Source organism: Channa argus, chromosome 19, assembly GCF_033026475.1.
Source record: "Channa argus isolate prfri chromosome 19, Channa argus male v1.0, whole genome shotgun sequence".
NCBI classification, from domain to species: domain Eukaryota; kingdom Metazoa; phylum Chordata; class Actinopteri; order Anabantiformes; family Channidae; genus Channa; species Channa argus.
Window position 1 is genome coordinate 8,625,577 of NC_090215.1, and position 16,389 is coordinate 8,641,965.

General features: G+C 40.2%; 1 protein-coding gene across 1 annotated transcript; it reads right to left on the reverse strand.

Annotated features, from left to right (window-relative positions):
- Nucleotides 1-2,711: 2,711 nt before the first annotated feature.
- ankrd33ba (ankyrin repeat domain 33ba) lies at nucleotides 2,712-15,892 on the reverse strand. The gene is made up of 6 exons (XM_067486891.1): nucleotides 15,146-15,892; nucleotides 5,834-5,963; nucleotides 5,300-5,440; nucleotides 4,722-4,863; nucleotides 4,431-4,629; nucleotides 2,712-4,154 (listed from the first exon to the last, which is right to left on the reverse strand). Exons 1-6 carry the CDS (start codon nucleotides 15,587-15,589, stop codon nucleotides 3,612-3,614), a joined length of 1,599 nt encoding a protein of 532 aa, XP_067342992.1. The 5' UTR covers nucleotides 15,590-15,892; the 3' UTR covers nucleotides 2,712-3,611.
- Nucleotides 15,893-16,389: the final 497 nt, after the last annotated feature.

The window sequence follows — 16,389 nt, forward strand, 5'->3', positions numbered from 1 at the left end:
TGGCACACACACATACACAGTGTGCACCAGGTGTTAGTGCATGTAATCCATCTTTGCGCAAGCATCTGCAACCAGGTGTTCTGTCAGCTTACGTTAGCCCAATAAACCAGCCAGCGCGGGCTTAGATGGTACGAGTCTCTATCAGCTAGTTGAAACAGCCCATTACAGCACACACAATTTCCCTGACTTTCCACGGTTGTATATATTTCTCTCACAATGTGGCAGACCTCTCATCCTGTGTCATGCCTTATTAGACTGAATGGAAAAACAGAGAGACTGGTAAAAATGTGTCATCCTCCCTGCTCTGGAATCTGTGGTTTTAAGATAAAAGACATTCTTAAATACACAGAAGTGTGGCTAGGATTAGGTTTTACTGATATTAAGTCACATTATATTGATCGCACTATAAAGGCTGGTTCACATCATTATGACCATTAAATAAGAGAACTGCTTAGGTTTACTAAAAACATGTATATTTTATATTATAATGTTAAAATAAATACAAATTAAATAAATATTTACGAGATAATAGGTGTTGTGCTGGAAAGCTTGCTGACTGCTTACTGGTCCCCTAGAAACAAACCAAAGAAAAAGAGCTCCCCCTCACTGTGGCCATATTGGGATGTCTAACAATGATAGCTGATAGACGTTTTGTGTAAACGTAACCTAAGTATTTTGTGTAAGATATTCACCAACAGCAGCCTAACAGAAAGTACACTTCCTTTCCAGTTTTGTGTTATCAGAACTCCTGAGAGAAGATATTTTGGTGTGACAGAGCTGCTTTGACCAAGTTTCCTCACTCGAGGTTCATTTAGGGTTCACACATTGTAGCTCATTTCGATGCTAACTCAAATGTGAGACATGATCATTTATTCATACGTTTCAGCTTTTCAGAAATGGAATTAATTAAGAGGGACCTACTTTATCCTTGATTGCATCAGAATATCACTTCAAAGATTACTAAGAAAGAAGGGAAACGATATAGCTCTCATATCTACAGAAATGGGACAGATTACATCTGGATTTGACCAAATCAAAGAAAATATGGAGAGATTCATTATGACCCATAGGGTAGTATTTTTTTTTTTTTTTCATAAAGTGTTGTTTCGAAATGTTCAATTTACCAGAGAGGAAAAAACAAGCACTCATTGCTAAATGCAGGCACATGACCGTAGTTAATATTTCATATTTAAAATTTTAAAAGTGTGTAACAACAATCTAATACAAATAACATACGGTATATTACGCAGTAATCTAAAGACATGCAAATCATTAAGATGGTATTGCCTATTATTACTTGAACTAAGGTGTGAGATTTATGACATTTTTACACATTATTATTAAACTCTTGCAGGGACCACTGTGGATTTTTGTACACAGGGTGGAGTTTGTGTCTTTGGCATACGGATGTTGGACAAAGACCACTTTATGATGATCTCATTCCATATCTAGGGGGAAAGACGGTGTCATACACTCAAAAATGCACAATGCCATTAACATGCAGAAATAACCAGCAGAGGGCTCCAGTCAAATATTCCCCCCTTCAGAGTTCACAGGTTTTCTGACACAAGCGTTCAGCACTAGTCTCAAATCAGGTCATCCTGTCTAAATCCACGCCTGTAGCATCACACCATGACATAATGGACCATCATAGCAATGGCCAGTAATGCTGTTTATTTTTGAATTTCTGTGAGGGATCTGGGTCAAGCTGGGGGAGGAGTGGAGGAAGGAAAGAATCGCTGACCAAGCTTGAAGCGCTTCATAATCTCTGTTTACAATCTAGACCAACAGCTGCCAGAGCTACAACAATGACCTAAATATCATTTGATGCGCCCCCCCACCTCCTACCCCTTCCACCCCCCCCCCCACCCCCCCCACCCCCCGCCACGCAGTTCACTCCTCCGCATAAGTACAACCATGTGGCACATAGAAAGGTATTTTACATATTCTGTATTCAAATGTGTTTTTTGCTTGTTCTCATTTTTATGTGGACGCTTTATTAATGTGCTTTGTTTCATTGACAACAAGATAGGCCTAGTTGTTGCTCATGGTCAGCAGACACAGGTGGCTTCTAAACTAAATGCACAAACTAGACATTGGCTGTGATACCGCACTTGCTGCAAAACTATTTTTCTGCATAAAACATTCTCTTATGTTGTTAATCCTGCAGCTACTTATTTAACCGTGGGGTAAATTTGCACTTTGCTCACCTTTTGTGGTGTTCAAATGACTTCCGCTGGTAGTATCTAAGCAGATTGCTACTCAGGAGTCAATGAAGTTTATTTGAAGAAACAATTGGGCTATGGAGTGCCCTTGTAACCTCTTAGCAACTCATCACCATATATATTAGACACACACTCTTGGATAACACTTAAGCTGCAATCGCCAAGAGGAGTTAAGACCGTGAAATTGTGCCCTCAAAAACCCTGACAATGTTATATTACTGTGACTCTGTATATTCAAACTCACAGCCACTTTTCAGCTCATTATTTTCATTGTTGTAAAGTTGAAACAGGAAACTGACCAAAGGGTCGGTCCATATGTTAGCGATTATGCCTTCAATGACCAAGGCTCAGTTTCTCAAAAAAAAATTTTATCGTTAGCAGATAAAACACATGCACCTAGTGCTACAGTAAGATGTTTTATGAAAATGGTGGAAGACACTCAATCCCATCATTTTCTTATTAGCTCTCCAGCACAACGTGGCTGGCTGAGACATATAAAATTCTAGCAGAAGAGCATTTCTCTTGTTGGCTATATTAAAACCACATAAGAAAATGACTGTCAGCAGAAGTATTTATTTTGTTCATGTCATCCACACCAATCACTCACCTCCCAGAGTCTCATTTATTTTACTGTTTCACTAAATAATCAGTGTCACTGTGATTTTGCACTTTGCAATTCTTGCTGGAAAGATAGTTCTCTGCATTTCTGGCTCGGTCTTGAAAATGTAATCTAGAAATATATGTATTTTTTACACATTAGTATTTAAAGACTGTGTTGAATACAAATACAAAGTTTAAAAGTTTGCCATTTAAAAGCATCCCAATCTGCGAAATACATTCATTGGATTGTCATCATAATGCGAAAGAAAAAATATTTCAAATATTGCTGTTAGTTCAAGACAAACCTTCATGTACGTTGAGCTTGCACATCATTTAGTATTTTAAAGACATCATTCTATAATATTCTTAATAAAATTCTTCTGTAAGTTTGAACACAGTTTTACTTAAAGAAGAGTGTTTCTGCCACAGAACAGTGTTACACACTACAAAAATGCTGCATTAAGCAACCAAAGTGTAACAAAATATAGACTTGAATATCTATTAAAAAGCAATAAATAAATATGAAAAATAAGTTACTTAAAAACATTTCAAGTATCAAACCCCATGGCTGTTTGACATCACAAAGCCACAGGAGGCCAGCCTACATCCTTCTGAAATTGAAGGCAAAATTGAGCAGGACAAGCTACCTTCAGCAGCCTTTTTATTAGGAACACTGCTGGTGATTGTAAACTCACCCTGAGCTTATGAGATTGTAGAAAAAACTTGTATGTCCAGCACTGAAGCACTTGTCCATCATTGTCCATCACATCCTTTGGGGCAATAGCATTATTTCCGTTTTACAGCCGCAAGGTGTCTCTTAGTTACAGCCTCCAGCCTCTTCCGTTCAGCCTCCTCAGCTTTCTTTCTTTCTTCTTTTAGCTCCTTGTATCTCCACTTTGGAATCTGCAGCAGTTGCCCGCCTCCATCTTTCACGCTCTTCTTCCGAATTTTTTCTGGTTCATAAGTGGGTGCAGGTGCCTTGGACACCCTCACTTTAGGAATGGTGAGGTCCGGCCTGACACTGCTCCTTCTCAGCATCATGTGCACGGGAAGAAGGCTTGTCCTTCGCACCTCCAGGGCTTCGTTATAAGCCGTCAAGCCCAGGTTGGAGCTCCTGTGCCGAGGCACCAGGCTCTGGTGCTGGAGGCTCGCCCTGCGGGCTGCTGAGTTCTTGGCCACTAGTGTCACCCGGGAATTCTGGAAGAGCTTGAGGTGGCTGTCCATCCTGTCAGGGTTGATGGAGCGGAGCTCCTTGGTGCGTTGCTGGTGAATGATCTCAGGAACTGCATAGTGTCGTTTTCCCACACTGGGGGGACTGTCAGGGCACACCTGAAACAAAATCAACAGTCTCTGATCCGTTTAACTTGTTTTAAATCAGTAGTATAATATTAGGAGCACTCTAATAGCAACAGTGCCATCTGGGTTATTTCATAGAGGTATTATTGCGATATTATCTTTAGTTTTTCTGCACATTAGTTTTATGAAACATAAACATTACAAAACCTAGCATTACTTTAATTTGTTTCAGAGTGCGTATGATTGAGGGATAAGTCAGAACGAATAAACAGATAATGAACAGAAAACATCCACAGCTTATTTACTCACTGTACGACATGTCACGGCAATGAAGGGGCTCCTCATGGCTGTTGTAACAGAAACCATGTGGTCGATAACGCCATCATCCTCAGGGTTGGTGACGTTTGTGATGTTGAAAACATTTCTCAACGTATCGGAGAGCCTCTTCAGACAGCCGCGGGGCTCCTGGGCTTTGGCTACTAACGATGCCAGTGGAGCCCACTCTAGACTGGGAGACGTTTGAGGATACATTTTATCTCCTGAGTAGAATATGAGACACTGCACATGACACAAATAAAGAGATAATGGTATGAGTTGTACCTGAATGTATCATTGTACTGGTGTGGACAGGGCCGTTCCATTAGGCGCGTCATCACACAGGCAGTATCATACCGGCCTGTAAATAAGGCCCACTCCCTAGCAGTCAAGTGGCGGCCAAAGTCCCTCGCATTCAGAGAAGCCCCTGGTAGAGATGCCAAAAAGTGCAAAATATGTCAAACTCAAACTAAAACTGTCTCCTAAAAATTGAGATTTTATACAACTTCAAGTGGCACAGTTGTGTTTTCGGTAGTTACAGCAGTTGGTTAAGCTCAGGGAAAGAGTGTGGTCAGACTTAATTGAAAAACAATTCACCAGCTAGTTCACAGATGGAAAAAAAGCCAAAATGAACAAGATCTAAAAATGTTATTTCCACCATTAAACTCAAGTTGGTATCAAGAGGGAGTAAAACCCCTGGCCTCTATTAGTTGCATATTTATGACCCAAGCAATCAGTAAAAATACTCAACAAAAAATAAATGTACTTAAATTGTTCATTTATGTCAACACATTTGCATGAAGACCACACACTTACCTTTTTTTGTTTAGTACATTTTGTGCAATTGCACACATTTGCCTCACCTGCCATCATTAGTGAGCGCACACAATCCACCCTGCCCTGCATGGCAGCTTTCATCAGAGCGGTGAAGCCATGGCAGTTTCTCCTCTCAATGTCCAACCCAGAGTAGTAGTTCAGCAAATAGTTGGTGATTGTTATGTGGCCTTGAAGAGCAGAGGGAAGGACAGCAGATGGTGTAGGTCACAATGTGCAGTCTGCAAACATAATGTTAACTTGGAAAAGACCTGCCAAGCACCGATTCTAACTTGTCCACTATATTTTGGACAGACAAGAGTGGCTGCTCCTTATTCACTTTCACACAACACACATGTCACTTCTGTTTCCAAAATCTTAAATGGAGTTGGTGCAGACTTGTGTTTTTATTCTTGTCTGTGTATCTTCATCTGTCAGTGTTAGTGCAAAACTGCTTGCATCTGTCTATTTGTGTCTGTGTGTCTTTTATCTACTGCGTGAGTGTATCTAAGCCTGTGTCTGACATTGTATTATTGTAGACATTTGTGTGTGTGTGTGTGTGTGTGTGTGTGTGTAAAACTTACCTGCCTGTGCAGCAGTGATGAGAGCTGTGTTTCCTTCGCTGTCCTGCCAGTTGACATCCAGGTATGGGCACTGAGACAGTGCTATGACGACATCCACATAACCTTGGTAACATGCAACCAACAGCCCAATCTGAGATCAAAGTGAGAGTAAAAGTGTAAATGTTAATCTGTAAATTTGAGTTTATTTGAGTTTATTGTTACGTGAGTCCTGGAAAATGTATGTTAAAGTTGGGTACTTTCCGGGAGGTGCTCACTTCATCAGCCAACACAAACAAGTTTAATGCCAGTAAGAAAGGAGAGATGCTGAGAGCACAATTCATGAACACAGAGTTGTCAATTGAGATATCATATATATGATTATTTATAGATTAAATATTGCCTTTAGAAAGGGTGTATCTCACTAGATGGGTCATGAATGGAATACATACAGGTAGTCAGAATTGACAAATTTACAAATAAGTAAATCTGCAGTGGAAAGTTTTGTCTCTTTTCTGCCAAAGGCCTAAATTGTATATATAAATTGTACGTTTTGCATTTAATTTAGCCTTTACAGGGAATTCGACACTTCGACATGTGACCGGAGCCAGGGGATTGAACCAACAACTGCGAGATTAGTGGACGACCGCTCTACCTTCCTGTGCCACAATCACCCCAAATGGTGGTTCATACAATGCCAACAATAGTAGACAAAAGCCCAAAATGATGCTTGAGGCTCTGCTTCCTTTTAATACTTGACAAGCTTGTGTTGTAAAGCCAAAGCTATCTAAAAATTTGAAATTTGAAGCAGTCAGATAATATCACTCTGTTGTTTAGACAGGTGTTAAATGGTGCTACAGCTACGTAATGAGAGTAGTCAATTTTTTTTTTAATTACCTTGAATTTTCCTTGTTGCAATTTTACCTTTTGATATTTATACACTTCTTCAATTTATCATCTTTCAGCAGCTGCTCCACCTAAATGGACTTTATTGCAGCGTATGTCAGAGACCCCTATAGTATTAAATTTTGTTCTGTATATTTAAGAGAATGTGATCATGGGATCTGTGCCATAGACAGTACAAATCAGAATGAAGCCAATAATTCAAACTTTCCAGCACAGTATTTAGATAAGCTGTTACTATTTGTTCCACGTTTAATATTCCTTGATTCTAGACGTGATTCATAAACCTGTTTCTGTGACATGATGTTCTCTTTATAAAAGCACATAAACTCTCCTTGATACTGTGCACCTCTTGGCACAATGAGTTTTTGGTCTTGGCTCCTGAGCACACTGTGTAACTGCAGTAAACGGATGTACCAGAAGTTCTTTCTCACTGAAATGAATGAATATATTAATGGCTAAGGTTGGTACAGAGAGGACCTGAAGGTTTATGGAAAACTCACAAAGTTTGTGCCATCTTCCCCCATATCTACTCACTCTCACACATGTAAAAAGCTACAGTTGCTATATGTGTTCATCTACATTACTGGCAGTGATTGAACTCAAAACATAAGAACCCTGAGAAAATGGCTACGTTCTATTAGATACATGTTAAAATAATCCGGAATTTAACCAACATCAAAGCTACAGCTACACATACATGTAACCAATCTAACAGTCACAATTTTCATGACTCAACAGGGGCAATATTCCCAAAATATGTTGTAGTCTGATTATTCCTATAATTATAGCAATTTTTGGAAGTGTAGGTGGGATTATGCCCCCTCTGCCTTTACTTGGATTTTCTTTGTCAAGCTGAAAATATACAGTGCATCCAGAAAGTTCACAGCACTTAACTTTTTCCACATTTTGATATGTTACAGTCTTATTACAAAATGAATCAAAATCATTATTTTCAATACCCCATGATGACAACATGAAAGAAGTTCGTTTGAAATCTTTGCAAATGTATTAAAAATAAAAAGTTACTGTACAAGTATCCATGCCTTTGCCTAATACTTTAGCACCACTTACAGCCTCAAATCTTTTTTGAGTATGATGCTATAAGCTTGACACACCTGTTTTTTGGGCTGTTTCTCCCAGTCTTCTTTGCAGTTCCTCTCATGCTCCATCAGGTTGGATGGGGAGCGTCTGTCCACAGCTATTTTCAGATCTCTCCAGAGATGTTCAATCGGGTTCAAGTCTGGGCTCTGGCTGAGCCACTCAAGGACATTCACAGAGTTGTCCCGTAGCCACTCCTTTGTTATCTTGCCTGTGTGCTTAGGGTAGTTGGCCTGTTGAAAGATGAACTGTAGTCCCAGTCTGAGGTCCAGGGCGCTCTGGAACAGGTTTCCATCAAGGATGCCTCTGTACGTTGCTGCATTCATCTTTCCCTCGATCTTGACTAGTCATCCAATTCCTGCTGCAGAAAAACATCCCCACACCATAATGCTGCCACCACCATGCTTTACTGTACGGATGGTATTGGCCAGGAGGTGAGCGGTGCCTGGTTTCCTCCAGACATGACACTTGGCATTCAGGCCGGAAGGTTTCCTCTCTCCACAGAGAAACGCTGGAGCTCTTTCAGAGTGACCATCGGGTTCTTGGTTTGGCCGAGGAGCCTGCGTTAGGAAGATTCCTGGTGGTTCCAAACTTCTTCCATTTACAGATGATGGAGGCCACTGTGCTCATTGGGACCTTCAATTCTGCAGAAATTGTTCAGTACCCTTCCCCAGATCTGTGCCTCGATACAATACTGTCTCTGAGGTCTTTAGACCTTCCTTGGACTTCATGGCTTGGTTTGTGCTCTGACATGCACTGTTAACTGTGGGACCTTTTATATAGGCAGCTGTATGCTTTTCCATATCATGTCCAATCAACTCAATTTGATTCTTTTTTTTTCATTTTTGATTAATACTTTTGCAAAGATTTAAAAAAAACTTTTTTCATGTTGTCACTATGGGGCATTGTTTGTAGAATTTTGAGGAAAATAATGATTTTTCTCCATTTTGGAATAAGGCTGTAACATAACAAAATCTGGAAAAAGTTAAGCGCTGTGAAAACTTTCCAGATGCACCGTATGTTCCTATTAAAATATAGGCCTGATAACTACACATTTGATTTATTTGGCATGAAGGGTTCCATTAAAACAATGTCTTTACAGGACATCTACCACTGATTCTACCCACCTGTATGACAAATTGAACTGTCTGAAATGAAACAAGCTGTGAGCCAGCTGGACATGTAAGCACACGAGTTTTGTCAGCCCAGAGAGTCTTAAAGGGAAAAGATGGAGAGGGGTCCTGTGGAGTAACAAATGGATTGTCGGGAAGAAGTTGACCCCCATTGGCTTAGGTCCAGAAAGCTCTGTAGACCTCGTCTATGTTGCTCGCTCACGAACACAGCCTCACACATGCAAACATTCTTGGCAACCCTCCAGCCTCGCTGTGATGTTCTCGCAGAAGGCCCTGCAGCATGTCTGTCTTAGCCATCAGACATGTGTATGAATGTTTCTCGTCCACATGCACCTACAAGCATTAAACTTTTACCTTTTTCCCAGACTCAAATTTTCTACTCAGTACATTCCTATCATTCACAGGGGAGTATGTGTTACATATATTCTGATCGGATTGTGATGCACTTTACTAGCAGCTGCTTGCAATATTGGTGATTGAAGAATCTGAGAGCACCAGCGAAACGCACAATTCGAGAGATGCACATGAATCAAATTTCCTTCTCAACGACTACGTGAGGCCAAAGGGATAAAAATAACAACAGTATCTGGCAGCTCAATAACCCTGAAACAATCAAGACCATTATTACCAGAGATGAATGAGTGTGTGAACTGCACGTGTGTGTAAAGGGATAGATACAGTAAAATATAAAGTCAAAAACTAACCAGTAGTTTTTATTTTGTATGTAGGCCAAATAAAGATGCAGACTAGAGCAATTTCAAATCTTTCATTTCTTTATGCCGATGGATGTAGACATAAAGTATGTCCTTGCTGACTGTAATCTTTTCTGTAGGATTGTAGCCATCCTCATGAAATAAGATTTTTACTCACAAAGGTAATGCAGACTCAAACACAGTTCTTTTGACATTTTCTTTTATACTAGTTGATAAAGCATGTGAAAATACAAGATACATAACACTGAATAAAGCTTCAGATGTAACATGTACTTTTTTGCTTGTTTGCACATTCATGTGACCTATAAATGTATTTGTCTTTTTACTTAGCAATGTATCATGTAAGCATTGAGTAACTTTGTCTTTTAACTTAGCTCTTTGTCTCTTCGGAACATTTAAATGTTTGAGCAGCTGTCACTGTCAGGGTGGAAACTAGTTATTAGTTTAACACTTTGTTATTCGAAAATCTTTAATTCTAAGTCCAGCTGTAGTAGCAAATGCCCAGATTGTTATCAGTCAGCAGGTAGTGACCAAACCACATGAAACCTACTAAGCGATATTATCAAAATAACTTTATTTTAAAGATATCCTGAGGAGTTTTGGAAGAGCAGCCTTCCAACATGTATGCGTAGGTCTACATTTTGTTTCTCTCCTGTGTGTGCATGAAAAGAACAGTGTTTTATGAAGAAAAGAAATGCTTTTAACTCATTTGTGGCACCTCAATAATAGAATAATAACTTTTTTGTTCAAAGTTACGTCAGAGCTTGTTTACTGCTGGGGAACGTGAGTGCTATCTTGTGAGGCAGCCTTAAACTGGGTTATATGCACATCTTTTGTTTAGCTAAAAAGTTGTTTAAGTCATTTAAATTTGATAGCGATGGGGAGAAATAAAGGGGAAGAGAAGAGGCCCTACCTGAAGAAATGAAACTGCCAATAAAATATAAGACACTGCATAACTACTAAGTGCATGACGTCATAACAAACCAGTAGGACATACAGTATATAGAATTTTACCCAAAAAATAATTTATTTGATTTAAACTAATTTGCATTTCCTGTCAAGGTCACTGGACTCAGAAGCAATCGAAACACATACTGTTCACACATATGCTTATTATTAGCCCATATGCAAACAGACAACACACACACACACACACACACACACTAAGTAATCTGGGGAATATCCAGAGCTAGAAATAGAAAGGCTTAGACTTATCAGTGAGAGAGACACGGGGTAAGGGGGGAGAGATGTAGCTGTTTATGTACAGTTAATGTGGCAAGGCTATAATAACTGGCTCCAACAATAATAACACAATACTCAAGACACAAAACCCTTTCAAATTTCCTGCGCTCAATTATGTTATCAATTGATATTATTCAAGTTAGACCAAAGAACAGGTTTTCATTAGAACCACAGCATCTTCAGAAAGGCATGGATACATGTGACTTTGACTACAACTGATATAAAAGCATGATGGGTTTCGTGAGTTGTTTATCATAACAGTTTTTGCTTAAAATGTATTTGATTTGACTGACTTAAAATGAATGGAACTAAACAGAAGTTAGGTCTGTCCCCATAACCCTCTCAGACCAGTAGACTTGCAGCTTATGCCTGTTGTTGTGTTGCTCGTTCTACCACAGCTGGAACATGTGACCGATCATATCATGCAAAAATTCATATACACAAACTAAGCCTCATAACTTAACAGAAGCATGTTTAATCACACTATAATGTCTCGGAACTTGTTTAAACATGAGGACTCTCTTGTAGAGTTCCCAAACAAATGTGACTCTTTCAAAAAACCCATCTTATCTCCTTCTTTTTTACATAAGGCCTTAACCCTACTTCAATTTTAGATTCCAAAACTGAATTCTGCAAATAATCCAAGCAGGAAACTGCACCTCTGCATCCTGCATTAACCAAATATAAAACTTTCCATTCATTTTGCATTTACACTACATCTTTGTCTTCACAAACTTGCATACACATGCGGGCAAGACCACCCTCAATCACCTACCCCATAAGCACCACTGACACAGAGCTACTGGTCCATGTTGCTGTCAATAGCCTCTCTGTTATTCTGTCTGCAGCAGAGCGTTCACATGGCTGTATCAAATCAGATCTGTATGAATGTCGCTTTGATTTTTCCACTCATCTGTATTTGCTAGCAGCATCGTGCTTGCAACATCTGCGATGCCAAAGTTCTTTCCCTCCACACGCGTGTGCTTCATTTAAATTGCTGAGGGTTGATGTGCATGTTGGTCAGTTATTGTTACTGTGTTCATCCTGGTTTGCCATCTGATCATCATTGTTTTCTAAAGTTATGTTCTAATGTATGTGTGTGTGTGTGTGTGTGTGTGTGTGTGTGTGTGTGTGTGTGTGTGTGTGTTTGTTTGTGTGTGTGTGAGAGAGAGAGAGAAAGTTAGAGATATATAAAGTCAGAGAGCTGACAGGCAGGGTGGCCATTTATAGGTTGATTGGATGCCATGTGGGTCTGTGTGCATATAAGAGTGTGTGGATATTGATGGAGTTCTTTTCTTTTGAGTGTGACAGCTTATGCAATTCACTGCAAGGGGAGTTCACAGTGTTCTCAGCAAGATCACAGAGGACATGGATTGGATCTGCTAACAATCAAGATCCAGCTTTTATTGACTTCCTTAACTTGACAATGTAGATTTAGCTGAGAATGTAGGCATTCGGAAATTATAGAAATATAGAATTTCTATGCTGTAATCATATATAATGTGAACTAAATACATGGTCTTGCATATAAAATCCATTTGGTGCACAGGTTCACATCCCCTAATTTTGAAAGAAGAAGAAAAAACAAGTAGAGCAAAGTTTGTTCATCATCTAAAGTTACAAAAATTTTCAAGGAATGTAAATAAAATATTGCTATAGTAAAACAATGAAAATTACAAACGTTCAAAAGAGTGCAAAAGTTTGCAGCATCCTTGATAAAATCAGATATACATTTTTATTAATTTCTGATGAAGGAACATTTGTACTCGCTGAATGTGTATTATATGTTTTATTGATGAAAATAAAACTGTTGTATTACTCTATTTTAAAGTAAGGGGATCCAAACTTTTGCACCCAAGTGTATATAATTGTTTATTGTGATGTGTTCTGATAAATGCAGGCTGTGTTTAGCTGACACATGGACCAATCACCCTGTTTTCTAAGAGTACAGGTGATGGACACAGTCTGTTTGTGATAACAATGGTTTGTCTGGCTTATTAAATTGTGATTGTGATTCCACTTGCTGTAATCGTGTCCCAGCATGGACACTTGGCAGCAGACAGTACAATTGAATTGCTTTTGAAAGGCTGTGCTGAGACATAAAGATAAAGACTCAAATAGGGGAAAAAAACAAGAACATTTTGACAGCTCATCTTGTAAGCCTCAAAACATACAGTATTCTCAATATACCCATATAGTGCAAATATGAGTTTACAAGCCTTTTTCAATAGTTGCTTTGTCCTCTAAGAAAAACAAATAATTCTATCTGAAAATTACTTATCAACAGCTTGATGTGCAAAAGGGGAAAAAGTGTGGCACTATAATGGTCAAATCCAAGCTTGGGATTTAACACTTTGCCTTGTTTACACTGTGTCATGCTGTCTGCTATATTAGGATGCTGACATCTGTGTCAGGATGTTGCACACACATACGCACGCACACGCACACACATACGCACGCGCACACACACACACACACACACACAATTATGCCTCTATCTTTGCGAGGACATCCATTGACACACTAAGGAAATACTTTTTTTAGTCCTCACTTAGTAGCAAGTAGTACAAGTACACAGACACGTACACATGCACACAGAAATTAATGAGTTTCCCAGATTTCTAACAACATGTGTCCCCATTGGATCTGCTGCATAACTTACAGTATATAGTGTCGGACGACCTGGTGAAATAAATGATAAATACCGTAGGAGCCATAACGTTTGTGTATGTACAGTACATGTGTTTTCATCTATGTATTTTATTTCATATTGTCACAAGGACTCAATAAAACATACCAGCAGTACACACACAGACACACACACACACACACACACACATAGTACTAATCTGTACTGATAGCAATGTTTTAGGTAAGACAGAGTCTAGGCCTAAATAAAGACAGGGGGCAACTTCTTGGAAGGCCTTTTACATCATGCTCTACACTTCCCTCTCACTTACTTATCTGTTATTACATATATGTAGGTAAGATAACAAGAAACACGTGTAGTCTACCAAAAACAAAAGGCAAAATAGACGGGATGAAGTTTACACATGCTTTTAAAGATAATTAATTAAAAAAATTCCCTTCTCTGCATCTATCAAGGTACTGAAAGTGAACTTCTCCACCAGAAGTCTGTAATTGCATAATTTAGTTTATTCTCATGTGAGGGTGTGGAACTGTGTAAGGGGCAAATGGACTAGAGGGTAGAGGGTGACAAATACTGAATCACAGAATTAAAAAAACTGACTCACAACAGGACATGATAACGGAGACATGTGACCCCCTGTCAGCTAATCCAATGTCTGGACAAATAAATCCCAGGGTAGTATTCCATTATTATGGATTTATCTCGTTGCCCTGGGCTGCACTTCTTTGGCAAAAGTGAAGTGATCAACAAGTTATTGGACAGCAGATAAACTTTCCATTGATGTTGGGAGTAAACTGTCAATGTTTCATAAATTGCCTTTGGTTAAAATTAGGAAATATTAGGTATTTTCAGGGGGAGAAATTACTGAGAGAGAGTGTTTTATTATGACAGATAACGTGAAAAGATGATCATTACATTCACATAAATATGGCTGTGTGACCTCATACCAAACATTTAGTAGATTTTGTTTTTAAAAACACGAGGTTGCTACGTCTCCCAAAAGTGAGGTCTGTCATCACACAAACATGCACAGACATGATGCTGAGTTGGTGCGAAAATGAGTCAGGATTAAGGTGTAAGTTCATCCTTCACACTAGATCGAATAAACGCGAAGAAGAAGTTTGAAATGTAGCATTTTAAATACAAATGAATACTTTATTATACATTGAGCTGTTAAAGAATTTATCAAATTCAATTATTAGTGAACATAAGTTTCTACTGCTGTGGTTAGGTGCATTCCCACTGTACAACACACATGACACACACACTCAAGGCAACGGAGATCACAGCGGGTGATTTCCCAAAGCCTCTTTTAATGGTTTCTATCAGAAACTAAAGCGTGTGGCACCGGCTGGCCGAAGGGTGATGGAGGCTGTCTGTGCTTCCGTTTGGAGCCAAAACACAAAAATACGACTTCCTTCGTAACTTGTCTACTCATTTTTTTAACTGTCAACTGAACTTTTTAACAAAGCCTCGCACTCACACGGTTTGTTTTCATGTGTTGGAACGGTGGTGTGTGTGTGTGTGTGTGTGTGTATCTCTCTGTGTGTGTGTGTGTGTGTGTGTTGTAGTGGTCTCGTTAAGAGCTTCATACCCTGTTATTCTTGTCCGTCTCCTTGACCTCCTCCTTCTTCACTCCATGCCGTATCATTATCCGGACGATAGCCGCGTTGTTGGTACAGCACGCCTGGAAAAACGACAGCGCCTCCGGGCTTTCCGGAGACGGGGAGCGCTCCGAGTCCGCGAACACATCATCTGGAGGGTAGAAGGAGTCATCCGACGCGATGCTCCGACAGTCTTCCAAGTCATCAAAGTCCTCAAACTCAACTTCTTCGAAATCATCATCGTCCCCTCCTCCATCATCCTCTTCGTCGTCCCCTTCGCACGAGCCCAGGTAGTCCTCGTCGCGTGAGTTGGTCACCGGCTCCTCGGTTTTGGTCGGGTGGACCTGCGCGATGTTTCCGCCGACTTTCGGCTGCTGCACGACCCGGACGGACGAGGCGGCTCCTCCATCCCGGTTGTCCGTGATCAACACCATCTAACCCCCGAGCCCAGGGCGCTGTCCTCGGGGTAGAGAGCAGACAGGCACGCAGTGCACGGACATGGGACTCTCGTGCCAAAAGAAATCCGTTACATCACCTAAAGGAGGCCAAATCACTTGAAGTCTTTAATCTGAGCTATGCAGGGTGGGACAGGTATTTCAGTAAGTTCGCCTGCCCATGTGCCACCTTTGGTGAGTTGGCACCGCGGCCCACGATGTCAGATCTTCAGTAGCGCGCCTCCAAAACGAAACCACGCTGAGCTGTTCTGTCTGGTCCGAGAGCGCGTGGATGGAAGAAACTCTGCCGAAAGTGGAACAACAGCAGAAAGTAAAAGTAGTGCGCACACCGTCCCATGTAGGGCGGAGAGTGACAACAGCCCGGTAACCTATAGGCTGGTCGCCTAATCCGATTACATGCGTTTTGTACCTCTGTTCAACCACCACACTGTTTCTCCCTCAATTTCTTGGCAACCGGCCTGCTGAGATTAGATAATGCAGACAAAGGTTTTGGCTTCATTACTTGCCACGGGACTGTGGTGGGAGTTAGATTAGACTCTTGTCTGTGCTGCATGCGTGTAATTCAGTGCTTTTTGTGTGATCTGCCAAAAATATGCTGCGTGTGGACGCAAACACAGAAATCCTTTTTAAAAAATGAGCAAGACCACACATGTGCAGGCACACTCACAAATGTCTTAAATATAATGCCAAAATAAAAACTCCAACTCCAAAAATGTGGTGTGAACTCTACATCTGATTTAGTTTCACACAGATCCCACTAGAAGCGTCGTTCATGACTT

What these genes read in the sequence shown, in the direction of transcription:
- ankrd33ba (XM_067486891.1), bottom strand. Translation starts at nt 15,589, where the DNA reads ATGGTGTTGATCACGGACAACCGGGATGGAGGAGCCGCCTCGTCCGTC. An exon ending in AGACGGACAAGAATAACAGG is followed by an intron (nt 5,964 to 15,145) that starts GTATGAAGCTCT and finishes CTTTGATCTCAG; the next exon opens with ATTGGGCTGTTGGTTGCATG. An exon ending in CAGTACAATGATACATTCAG is followed by an intron (nt 4,630 to 4,721) that starts GTACAACTCATA and finishes AACGTCTCCCAG; the next exon opens with TCTAGAGTGGGCTCCACTGG.